The sequence below is a fragment of the Oenanthe melanoleuca genome, chromosome 6 (assembly GCF_029582105.1).
Source record: "Oenanthe melanoleuca isolate GR-GAL-2019-014 chromosome 6, OMel1.0, whole genome shotgun sequence".
NCBI classification, from domain to species: domain Eukaryota; kingdom Metazoa; phylum Chordata; class Aves; order Passeriformes; family Muscicapidae; genus Oenanthe; species Oenanthe melanoleuca.
The window spans coordinates 22,237,531-22,250,355 of NC_079340.1; the positions used below are offsets into that span (position 1 = coordinate 22,237,531).

Genomic DNA, 12,825 nt, shown 5'->3' on the forward strand with positions numbered 1-12,825 from the left:
ATATTCTGCAGATTGAAATACAACAAAATGGAAACCCAATTCAAGAAACTGTATCTTCCTCATCTGTCCAAATACAGTTTGTAAAAATCTATTTCTTCAATCAATAATCATGAGGAAGGACTCAGTGTGATGAGAAGACACACAGAATAAGTAACTCATGATGTTTTTTAATTAACATCTCTTACTATGAATCTTCTTTTGGAGAAGAGTCATATACCTCTTCTTGTGGAACCTGAAAGCTTGCTATGGATAATATAACTCTAAGATAAAAACCCCCTGATTTTCTTGCATGCTGGGGACCATGTTTCCTATCCTGGGGATACACAGTAGGGAATTAGTAGGTTTGCCCTCTTCCTCCAGCTCTTGTTTGTTGTTGAATGCCAAAAACAATTTAAGTTTTATCTAACATATTTAATAATTCTGCAAGGTAATGTTTCTCAGCTATAAATGGGACCTCAGCCATTATGCCAGCATATTGCCCCATGTCTAAAGACTTCTATGGACTACATCTCTTAGATGAACCTGTCTTAGTCACATGTAGTCCTTCATATGACACCTCCTCCCACAAAATCAAACACTCCTAAAACAATGCATTATTAAAAAAAAAACAAACCCAAAAAACCAAACCAATCATGCAAAACCAACAACTCTGAGCACAAGTGCACTGGAGGAAGTAGATACTTCTTCCTTTACTATGGTTCTGACCCACAACTTCTCCTGGAAATAGCTGATGTGTGACAGGATTGTGCCATCATATTCCTCTGTCTAAGACTGCTGCTCCTGTGGCTGAGATCCAGAAGGAAATGTAACAATTCTTCAGCAATGTGTGGCCTAAGGTATTCACTTAAGTCACACTCACCAATGGTTTCACTCTGATACACCAGGCAGCAACCTCAGGCAGCTAAGGCATGGACATAATTTTGCTTCTGCTGCCTGAAGGTTGCAGTGGGGAGAAAGACCAAGGTGAAAATGGATCAGAAATCACTAAACCCGACTTACATTTCCCAGAAAGCACATGCCAAGCTCCTTTTGTTGGCCACAGGGATTAAAAAAAAAGAAATTATTTTTAATTGGTAGGAAATTTGCTTTACTATATATAAAGGACAAAGAAATATTGTTTTATTAGACCGTCATTTCTCCTTTTTATCCATTAGTAGTTTATATGAATGTAAAAGAAACAAGAACAGGTCATTTTTCAGGTTATTAACCTGGATACCATCTCCAAGAAAATTCACCTTCAAGGGCAATAAAAAGTTTAATTGTTGTAGAACATTTTGAGTCTTGATCAGAGGTAAGGCAAAATATACTACAAACAAGACAGGAACAATTACAGAAGAAAAGGTTGAAGAGGTCTTGATGAACACTAACTGGAGAAAGGTAAAACTAGAATCACAGATGACTGAACTATACTGAAGCACACATTTCTTCAGAGTCATCAAACTCCCCAGAAAACTAAATCTCTGTGTCTGATTTTCCTGGGTACAATGTGACTTGCTCAGACTACAAAGAAAAAAAGAAAAGATTTCCATGAGCACAAGCCAGACTTCAGCTTCCAGAAGCATTTAAGGATTCAAATAGCTAGAAAGTTTTATCGCATTTTTAAAGAGACTGATCACATACCTGTCTAAGTGAATTCTTCTCAGGAATGATCTTCCTAGGGGGCTCATCATTATTACAGTCTTCTCTCTCAGAGGAATTCTGTGAAAGAAAGTAAGCTTTAATTCAGTTCTTATCCCTAATATTACTCTGCGAGGAGAAAAGAAACAGAATATTTTTCCTATACAGGCTGTAGCATTTTACATACATACATACTGGAGGCTAACTTGTACTTTTATGCCAAACAGCTTGTTATGGCAGAGAAAGAATTTCTCCTCCTCAACACAACAATGCACCACTGTGGAGGTATCTATTGAAGAAGCCTGTGCTTTAAGGATTTATTCTGAAACTACCAGTAACAGCCACTTCAAAAAGCTGAAATGGTGGTTGTATCAGCATAGCAACACTGGTGCTCCTTAACACCCTAGAATAACCATTTAAAACAGTGGAACCTGTTGAAAACAAGAGGTTTTTAGTGGGTGCAATTGTTGTTCTCTGTGTCCCTATGTTTTTAAACTGCCTAATAATTATTAATTGCACTGAGTCTTCCTGACTGCCTAAAATCATAGAGAAATTATGGTGGGGCTAAATTCTTGTAAAAGAGGTTGTCAGGAAATCCCTCCCAAAAAAACCCCAAATATTGTGTAGGTAGTGTAGGATACATATACTACTACCCATTAATACAGCTGTGTTCTTCTCTCCTGCCCCCTGACTCCACATACATGTACAATTTTGAGAAAGACTGATTCTCCAAAATGTAAGCTGCCACCTCCAAAAAAAAAATCAGTAAGACAAGAGAAGGTAGATAAGAAATATAAGGGCTTTTCCAGCATGAATAAAAAATACAACCAGGACAATTTCATCCTCCTAATGTCATTATTAAAACCAAATATTGCTTGGTTTAAAGACAAACTATAGTTGTATCAGGACATGAATAGTGTCTTGCAAATGTTTGGTTAAAAACTGCTGGATACAGTGGGGAGAATCCTGACCTCAATGCCCAAGTCAGCTATCTGGAAGACAGTGTTCCTTCACACAGGTTCAGCTATGGCACTCGGGGAGACGTGACAGCCAGCTTTGGGGGAATCCCACATACACATATAAAATCAGTTTGATAACCACAGTATTCATAGCCTTAGGCCACATTCCCACACATTCAGTAGTGAGCAACCGAACAGGTTTTAAAGAGATACAGAAAAACTGCCTAGGGAGAGCTCTGCCAGGAAAAGGGTGGTTTTCCCGTTACTTGCAGACAAGCTCAGGACTACATCTATTACAGCAGAAGTTTGCATTGTGTACCTGTCCCCCACATAACCTGTCCTTCACTGAGCATGGCTCTGCCTGGCTTCTCCCAGAGACAGCTTCCAGCCCAACACCTCGGGAGACAGAAGTGGCACCTGTTGGCAGAGGAGGAGCAGGGCCCTGCAAGCAGTGGCAGCGCAGGACCAACTGCGGCACGGTGGCTGCAGGAAGCCAGAGCAGAGCAGAGAGAGCAGAGCAGAGCAGAGCAGGGCAAAGCCTGCACCCACTGCAGTGCTGTGGGATCTGGCACCAGCAGGGCAGTGCAGGATGGCTGCTCTGAGCAAAGGAGAGCAAAGGGACAGTCAGGAGACAGGGCAGGGACAGGAGCTGTTTGCTGAGAAATGGTAGAGGAGGGGTGGAGGGAGACAAATGCTACAGTAAAACCCCACTTGGGATGTCATAAACTGGTCAGGAGTAAATCAAGGCTTGCAGACCAACTAGTGATTTTGAATTGTTTTTTTTTTAAAACAAGATATAGAACTTGTAAGGCACCATGACATTTGGGATGCTGTAACCAGGGTTTTATAATAGAAATCAATCCTAAACAAGCCTGATAAATCACTGTAAGAGGGCAGCTTTTAAAAGTTTTTGTATGAGGTCATAGTTAGGACCAAGTTATTACATTAAATCCTGCTTTGAAAGAACTGTGTTCATAAAGACATACAAGCCAGAATCGCATATATACAAAAAGGAAGGTCAGACATTAAAGTTGCTCTTTTCTGCTCATGAAATTTAGTTTAGTAAGTAGTTCATTCAAGTTAGTATTTTAATTTTTGTGCTCTGGGGGGGAAAAAAAAAGGTCAAGAGTGAAAACAATAAGAATCTGAGGTGAATTATTACAGATTTCCAGAAAATGCATTTTGTTGTGGCTGTAGGGTAAAGGGGTTGTTCAGTACTTCTGGACTCATTTTCAACACCTGCCCCCTTCCCTACAGTATGTGTCAGAATGATTTCCCTTTCCAAATAATCTCTCTTCAACAGTGACATTCTGCATTCTTCTCGCCTTTCAAAGCCACTAAGGATCCTTCCTCATACAAACATCAAAAAGCAGGAAGTACTGGTGAACTGTTAGCCCTTATTTTGAAATTTCTAGTCACTGCAAAGCATCAAGTTATCTACTTTTTCTTTGAGCTGAGTATCTAATTTTAAGAGCAAGCAGAGGACCATTTTGCATTCATTATCTTTATAGGTGGCAAGGCTAAGAGGTTGGCTGAACAAAGACCAGACAAAGACTGCCAAGTGCATATGGTGGTTCACAGCTTGGCGTCTCACCATTCTACAGCACCAACACAGCAGCTCCGAAAGCAGACTATTAAAGAGGAGCGCTGCTCGTGCACTTTTGTCGGCAAGTAAGTTACGCTTGGTGAAGACAGAATGACTGGGAAGCATTACACTTAAGAAAAAGCACAGATGTTTATAACTCCCGCTCATTTCTCAGGAAAAGGAAACCTATCAATCCAGGTGCAGGTACAGGACCCCGCATATTTCAGGACTAACTGTAGCTGCATGGAAGTGAATTTCACTTGACAGGGCAACACTTAGCCGTGGCCAAGGGAAGAGCATAACGTAATTGACTGAAACGGTACATCTATATATTTCTCCTTGCTGAACAAGGTGGGAGGAGGGATAAACATGTGCGAGGTCAGAATAAGGTTTGTCTCAGCAGGACTCCAGCGATGCTCTCGGCCACAGGAGAGGCAGACAAAGGGAGGAACCGCTCTGAGCACCCTCTCGTGGCTACTGAAATGCACGTCCCGGGCACAGACCTGGAAAGAAGCATTTGGTATCCAGACGGTAAGTTGGGTGTACTCACTGGGAATATTAAAGATCTGCAGCAACTGTACTTCATACATAGTAGGGGAACGATGGAATTTGTTAGGGGAGAAAGAAGCAAAGAAAACTAGTGCACATGGAAAGCTGAAAAGCTGTACAAACTCCCTTCTACCAGGGAAATTTTTTACTTCCTCCAGGCAAGCCTTCTTGACTAAAGCGGGGTGGCTAAAAGTGTTTGTGCTTGCTTGCAAGTGTCTCTTCTTTTGAACAAATACAGGCAAGATTAGATGCTGAAGGCTCCAAAGCACCTCCTCTTCCCACAGACAGGTAATTTTTTTTATTATTATTTTTTTTTCCCAAGGTCAAACAATGACAGGGGAAGTACTGATTAGAAAAGTCAGGAAACCCAAGCTCATAGTTCTTGTAACCCTGAAAATTTCTAACAGGAGACTCCTGCAAAGGGGTTGTGCCTTCCATAGCTCATTTTTCCTAAAATGGCTACTGCCTGTAACGAGATCCTTTTAAATCTGATTTGCATTTAAAACTTCAGCCTGTAATTAACAGAATATAACTCCATGGCAGGTTGTCTTAAAGACCACTATGAAATTATTACTATTTAACTCTCCCCATGAAGCCTCCTCCACCACTAAACACAACATGCTACAATGCATACGAAATCCCCAGACTGAAGCATTTGACAGGAGATGACATGCAGTATTTTGTGTACACAGCCCAGCAAAACACTGCTGGGAATGAGATATAATACATGGAGAAATGCACTCCCAGGGATTACCAATTGGGCAGAGCTACCTTTAGTACCGCCTCTCTCGTGGTGGAAATCAAACCCCTGCCAACTGGGAGAGGCTTTCTTTGATGCTGTTCTGCCCTGCACTAATTATAAAAGAGTACAGACACAGCCTTTTTTCCAAGTGTGTGGAGGTGGGGGTGGGGGAGAAGCGTGTGTCTATGTGAAGAGCACAACTATTTTTTATGCTTCCAAATTCTTAATCCTGTTTGGAGCTGTCAGTGGGGGTTAATGGAAGCCTTGGATAGGAGAATTCCAATCTGGTTGGCAGATGGATAGGTTGGTTATAGCTGCATAACTATGTCTTGCCTGCAGGCACAATTCAGAACACTGTTAAAGCAATATAAAGTCTCTGTCAAGCTGAACCATTTGGATCAGTAGCAAGAAGAAATAATAATAAAAAAGGAGTTCATTTCTGGGCCTTGCGTGTTTATGCTAGTATGCAGAAACTGATTAATTGTCATCGTGTGTTGGTCTGCTATACCTCGGATTTCTACTTCTGGAGTAGATTTTGCATGCTAATATAATCATTCTCCCTCTTGAGACATTAGCAAATAATCAAATGAAAAACAGGATCATAATTTACTGAGATTTGGGCAATTCTCTATGCAAATTTGACTTGTTATTGCTGCTGCCTCGTTAATCTGAATGCCTTTGACAAACTCCTTTGATTTATGAACTCATGACAACTCCAATGTGTATATATTTTGCTAGATTGACATTATCATTAAGAGTGGGTGGACTGAGCTCACATGAATGGCTGATTTTATTCGCTGGTGTCTGCTGCTCAACAGCTGAGCATCTCCTTCTCACAAAGCCCCTGAGCGCCAGGCTCTTCCCATCTACCCATCCATTCATCATCTCGATGTTAATTGGCCCAGGCTTTAAGCAAATTTTCAACACGATTTAAAGGCACGATGACACTGATTACTGACCCTCTGCCATACGGTGCCTATTGATTAACCTGACAGAGATGATGAGCTTGAGGGAAACTAGGTGCGTGTGGACCTCGGGGAGGGGAAAAAAATAATATATTCTTTATGCAGGCAAAACACTTGTCTTTATCCCAAAGGCCAGAATTTGTGCTGCACTGGCCCTTAAAACACACTATTGCTTTAAACACCTGCATCCAATACAGAAAATGCTTGCTTGCTTGCTGTGGAAAAATGATTACAAATTTGATGTCATGTGCAGTCTGTATTTTAATCGAGTTCCCTGATAAATAGACCCCCTCAAGCCAATCAAGTCTCGCTCCAGCCATTGCGTGCGTATACATCAGTTCGAACAGAAGCCTGGGCAGGGTGTGATTTTAGTGGTATCAGCAGATCCAAGTGCAGGAAATCTACTTGGGTATTTTAGGTCTCTAAGCAAATAATACAGTGGGAACACAGTGTGCAAACAGTTAGAGTAGAGTAAATGTTCCAAGGGCAAACTGGATGCCAGACATAGCTGTCTCAGTATTTCTGCTGCCACATTAAAATAGATGCTTTAGCACACACCAGTGAAATAGTGCATTTTTCCTTTTCCAGTGCAAACTGTTGATATGACCTGACCCTCAAGCTCCTAAGTGCATTGAATGAACACAGCATTTTATCAGAAATTGAAAATAACTGACATCCTTTTTCATGTTCTTGGAAGTGTCCCTGCGCTGCACTTGGTCCTCCTCACCAAGGACAGAAGGATACTCTCTCAGCCAAGAGGGAGCCACTGAATAAAGAGGTACATCAGCATTCTGTCTGCAGACTGGTGCTGTATGAAAATAAAAGGAGGCAGAAGGCCTGTTTAACCCCTGCCCAGCCCTGGGTTAAGTCTGTCAATCAGGGTACACTGTTCTTCCCTCTTCAAGCCAGCAGCCTGACAGAAGTCAGGATGCTCCTCTTGTTTAGGAGCGGGGGATTTGGGAGAAAGGGGGTCTTGCTCTAAGATGCTGTAAAGTTAGTTGTCTTGCAGGAAACAGGACAAAGCATCATCAGGTAAAAGTATGGAGAAATTAGCTGCAATTGCCTAATGCCGATGTCAGCCAGAGAGAGCTGAAAAGAGAGAGATATGTGTGGAAATAAGTGCCAGTCTAAGACCAGAGGCACACAGAAGCCTTATGTTCCCTTTCCAATAACCTCTGTAAGTGATAGATGAGTCCAAGCCCATTGTTATCGTTAAGGGACTGTCAGCATCCTCATTTTATAAATGCTGTCTGTCAGTTTATAAATATCTCAGCCATTTCAAACAGTTCTAGGATGAATCCTGGCATAGCCAGTGTCAGCCTGAAGCAGTATTACTGTTTAAAAAAAAATAAGTGTCTAAGATACACTAGAAACATGTAAAGATACCTTCTCCTTTTTCTCCTATCATGAGGCCCAAAACATTCAAATTCACACTTATTTGGCTGGTCACTACAATATATAAAACCAGTCCTTAGGATTGGTAATGAGAAGAACAAGTAGAAAGCTGCAAGTTTGAAGGCAATTCTCTGCTGCTCAGTAGATAAAACAAAAATGACAGCTATAACACACAGGGAGATCCATAGCAATGAAAATGCAGAGATAAGTATCAGACTCCATTCCTCCTCGGCATTTGCTGCTCTGAACATTCACCGAGATTACATCCTTTTAGAGAACACCATAAATTGCTATGTGAAGGCACAAGGGGGTAACTTCAGCCTGGAATGAAACAGACAAAGTTTCCCAGCTCTTACAAGTTTAAAGTTAGATGGTACTTTTCAAAGGGGTTTTGGCTGAGCATTAGAGTGATGGAAAAAGAGGGCAGAGGATCTGCAGCCTGCCTTGCACTGACTGATAATGGAAAAAGAAAGGGAACAAACTAAAAAAGGCCTTCCAGTTCAGTACCTGTTTTACAGAATGGCATGCATGTGTCTATTCTGTTTATTATACCTATTATCTTGTTAGCTGCACAGAATCATGGCACTTTTTTTCTCTCCAATACATTTATAAATGCCCCGTGATGAAGACTTCATCCCCACCTGGAACATGAATAAGCTACTGCCCAAGCAGTAGCTGAGCTGCTATATCTTAACTATAACTTATGTAATGATATATAACTTAACTATAATTTGCTATAACTTAAATTCTTAAAACTGAAGTTCTGAGAGCAGTGAAAATGGGAAGTACAACACTACACCTCTGACCAGACACATACATGCATGTTCACACAAGTCATAATTTGGTCTGCCTCCATGTTAACACTGATGATGAAAACAAAGTTTCAAAAATCAGGACAAAATTTGGTTTTCCATCTGTAGAATGGATCCTTCATGATTTTCTTTATGCTTCATTCAAATCAATAATTGGAAAAGTATAAATTTTCAAGGCAATGAGACTTGATAACAGAATTTCATAACATAAAGAAAAGCTTCTTATGACATTCTTGAACATGGTAATTACTGGTTGGCTATAAAGGGTAATTTAATGGGGTGGGAAGTCAGCATGACTAGAACAGTAAATTCAGTTTAACATTAAAATACCAAAAACCAGCACAAATATCAAAGATCTGATGAACAGATGCATTTCTAACAGCAAAAATCTAGCTGTAGCTGAAAAAAACCCACCACCACCTCCTCCCCCTAAATACAGATGCCGGGAACAAGTCATTTAGGGGAATTTAAAAAGCTAGCTTCACTTCATCCACATTTTTCAAGAGAGAGAGAGAGACAGAGAGAATATGGCTAATGAGAACAGGCTTTCCATGTTTCCCAAGAAGCAGCCCTGCTTAACAGTTCTGTTCTGTGAATTTAAGAGAGTCAGCAGTGGCAAATTTGTTTTTAATATTCAAGCTTTCAAGCCTTGCAAGCTAGTTGGCCAATGGCCCTTTCTATTCCAATGTTTGTTGGTGCCTTATTTACACACACATTACATCCGGAGAGCCTTTGAATATAATTTCACGTGGATTAAGGGAAGAACATTTGCTTCTGCTAATCAGGACATCTGGTTATTTTTGTAACTCACAGACATCTGCATTAGGCAGTTTGACTTCCCCATTCCTCATAACAAGGTTAGGGCTTAAGAAGCCTCAAGGACCTCTAGCTGAATTTTATTATTTGCATTTCCTCACAGCCGGGCTGTTTTGGAATTTCCTTTCCTAAATAGCACAAATTGATCAGCACCTTCACAGGTACACGTTTTTATAGCTAGCACTTTCTATGCATGATTTTATAGCGTACATCTTGTACTCCAAAATTTTATGTAGTTCAAAGCTATCTACATCTTTTTAAGGAACAGAAAGCACATATTCCCAAAAAAGTATGGCTGAAAACACCCAATTAACCTTACAATACACATAGTATGGGTATACTTTCAAACATTCAACCAGATCACCTATGTAAGACTGGTGTCAGGACTTGTTCTGAACTTTATTATCTCTGTGCCTTGATTAGCCTCTTCCTACTGACTTACCCTTGTACATCTGCTCCTCACATTGAACAAAACAATATTCTTCCCTTTCTGTTCTTCAGGGCAACATTAGAAATTTCTCCCCTCTTTTGAATTCATGTTAAAATTCCTTTATAACAGTCTCAGCTGGGGTTAAGTTTTTCTGCGACACTACTGAATTGTGCCACACATACTTCAGGAAGAAGGATTTTGCATGCAACAGAAGCCTTTTAGAGAAGAACTGAATCAATCCAGGCTTGGCTCTCACTTCTTTGTTGCTTTCATTTTGCTACATTCCTTCCACAAAAATTCATTTTCAACACTCATCCCAAAGTGTAAAAGTACTAAAGTTTGAAATTATACACTCTTATTCACAGTTAACAGCATTGTTCCCTTCCATGCTCATGAACTGTAGACTTTTATCAGTGATTTTGTATGCTGGAATAAGATCTTTTCTTGATTTCTTTCCCCTACATGTAGGGTGGGGGGAAAGCACAAAGTCAGCTTTTACAGGCTTGGAATATAAGCCAACATTCAAAATACACGTCAAAAACGTATTTCTAGTACTAACAAGAGCCAACAGATCCAGGGAGAGTTTTTAAAAACTTTTTATTTATTAAAATTCTCTAGATACAGTTTAACTTTCTTCGTACAATATTTATTACAGCTTCATCTGCATAGGAGCTCCAAGTGCTCTTAGAAACAGGTTGTAAAAGTGTCTAGTTTTGCTGGAGATTTCATGTCCTTGATGCCCAAAAGACGGGCTGGAGATAAATCCCCATAGTCTGATGTCTACAGAGCAGGTATTTGTTTATTGCAGTGCTGGTGGTGAGGGGGATATCTCCACCTAACTCACCCACTTTTGTCAAGTGCTGTGGTGTATTTATACAGCAAGTATTGCTTAGTACCACTATGTCACTACGACATCATCACATACACACCAGAACTAATTTACTATGATCTCATGGTTATAAATAACTCTTTTGCACTGCACCTGCACCTCCCCAGTTCAGGGGTCATCGGGGGTCTTTGATGAAGGCTTCCAAGCTCTTCTTCACATCTGAACTTCTCAACTTTGTCTTCGAAGCATGCGCAGTTATTGTGTTCCTTGGTCTCTCTGGTCTTAACCGGCTTAAATTCTTTGTTTTGTGGCTAATTTGCTTTGCACTTGCAAATTTTTCATTAGTGCTATAGTTATCCATCTCTAAAGCTATCCACCTGGCAAGTTTTTCTCTTCCTTTTTTTCTGTTCAGCATTAAGCAACTAATAAACCATATACTAGAGATTACATTGCATAAAAAGTTATTTATATCAGCTTATATAGGTATAAGAATTATGATTCAGGTTATATAGGTATAAAAATCTATGATTTGGCTTATGTAGGTCATATAGATATATAAAAAAATCATTATTTAGGTTATATTAATATCAGGTTATATAGATATATCAGGTTATATTGATATAACTCAAGCTATAGAAGCAACTTCAATCTAAGTTATATAGGCATCATCCTTCTTCAAGCAATATTTTCTAACTTTTCAAACTAATTCTCTCAAAGAACCAATGCTGTCTTACTGGACTGACTATAAAATCCCCTCTTATCCCTGGTCATCATCTACACTTATTATTATAATTTTCTTTTTCCAAAACCTCTCATTCTGAGCTTTCCTGTCAAACAAACAAAATATCTCCACTTGTCATCACATCCCTTCCTCAGAGCCTGTGGCATTCTCATTCCCAACCCTAAATCAACCACACCATCCTCATCTTGCTGTTACTGTTTTACACTTCACTTGTTGTTTTCCCTTACTATTTTTTTTTTTTTTTTGCAGGAAAAGGGGAAATAAGATACAAATCAAAGGAATGAAGCACAAGTTGTCTGTTTGAAGTAAAATTGACAGCATAGGGGAACAAAACTTGTTAACTATTTAGGCACAGTGTCTTTCCTAAAGCAGCTCACTTGTAAAGAAATGGCTATTCAGTGATCTCACTGCAGTGTCAGGCTGATGGGAATTCACAGCACACTGTCTACACCACCCAGTGTGGAGGCACCCAGATCTTTGTCTTAGTGTGAGCCAGGTGACCCTGTAGCCAAAGCTACTTGGTTCTTAATCTGGAACAGGTTCAAAGTACCTATGGAGTCACCATGGAGCAGTTTGGATGACACAGCTCCACCTCCCCAATCCAAAGCTACATTTATTACAAGAAGCATCAATCACACCACTGGACTATGAGGCAAATTTAGTTAGCTTCCAATACAGGGTGTGTTTACCTCCATACAGTGCTGTTGAAAACTCTCATTGCTGATACGAAAAATAAGTGTGATTTTTCAATCACATTAAGCAAAAAAAATTACAACCTTCTAATGAAAGAATTAAAAGTTACAGATTAGGCATTGCACATTATAATGCTTGGCTAGCAAGCACTGCAGCCTTTTAACAGCTGCCACCCAAGAAAGGAACACTCGGGTTCTCCTGATGTGGCTAATTTAAATGTGGCAACACAACAGCCCCTCCTGCAACATTTAAGTTTAACAGCTCACTACTAGTTTCTACCATTATAAAATAATTCCAACTCTAAACCACCATTTTCTTCAACTAGAACAAGGAGTTACAAAGTATTATTTATTATTTCATTGTGCTGGGTAAGGAAGAAGAGTTGGACATGCTTTGGAGACCATCAAATGGGGTGAGTAGCCAAGCAACCAAAGAAGGAAAGATAAAGATGTACATAGGTTCTCACCTTCAGATACCTTGGGGCTGGCAAACATTTTGTTCCTGTAGGAAATTATACAGCTATAGACCACCGCCTATTTGAGATCCAGTACTTGCAGCTTCTTTGCTACAACACGAATGGCTTATTAAACCTACAGCATATCTGTTTTATTTAACTTCTTGGTGGAAAGGGGCGAGGAAAACAAAATGTACTTAAATGCTGAATTTTTTTTCCAGGCTGAATGCCTTTCAT

General features: G+C 40.0%; 1 protein-coding gene across 13 annotated transcripts in view; it reads right to left on the minus strand.

Moving 5' to 3' along the window:
- Positions 1–12,825, minus strand: part of BTRC (beta-transducin repeat containing E3 ubiquitin protein ligase) — a 119,609-nt gene that overhangs the window by 69,409 nt on the left and 37,375 nt on the right. For 10 of the 13 annotated variants that reach the window (XM_056494681.1, XM_056494689.1, XM_056494691.1 and 7 more), the window contains one exon: positions 1,621–1,698. The exons of the other annotated variants lie outside the window; for them this stretch is intronic. In XM_056494681.1, coding sequence (XP_056350656.1) covers positions 1,621–1,698 — 78 coding nt within the window. The remainder of the gene's footprint in view (positions 1–1,620; positions 1,699–12,825) is intronic. 13 annotated transcript variants of the gene reach the window in all.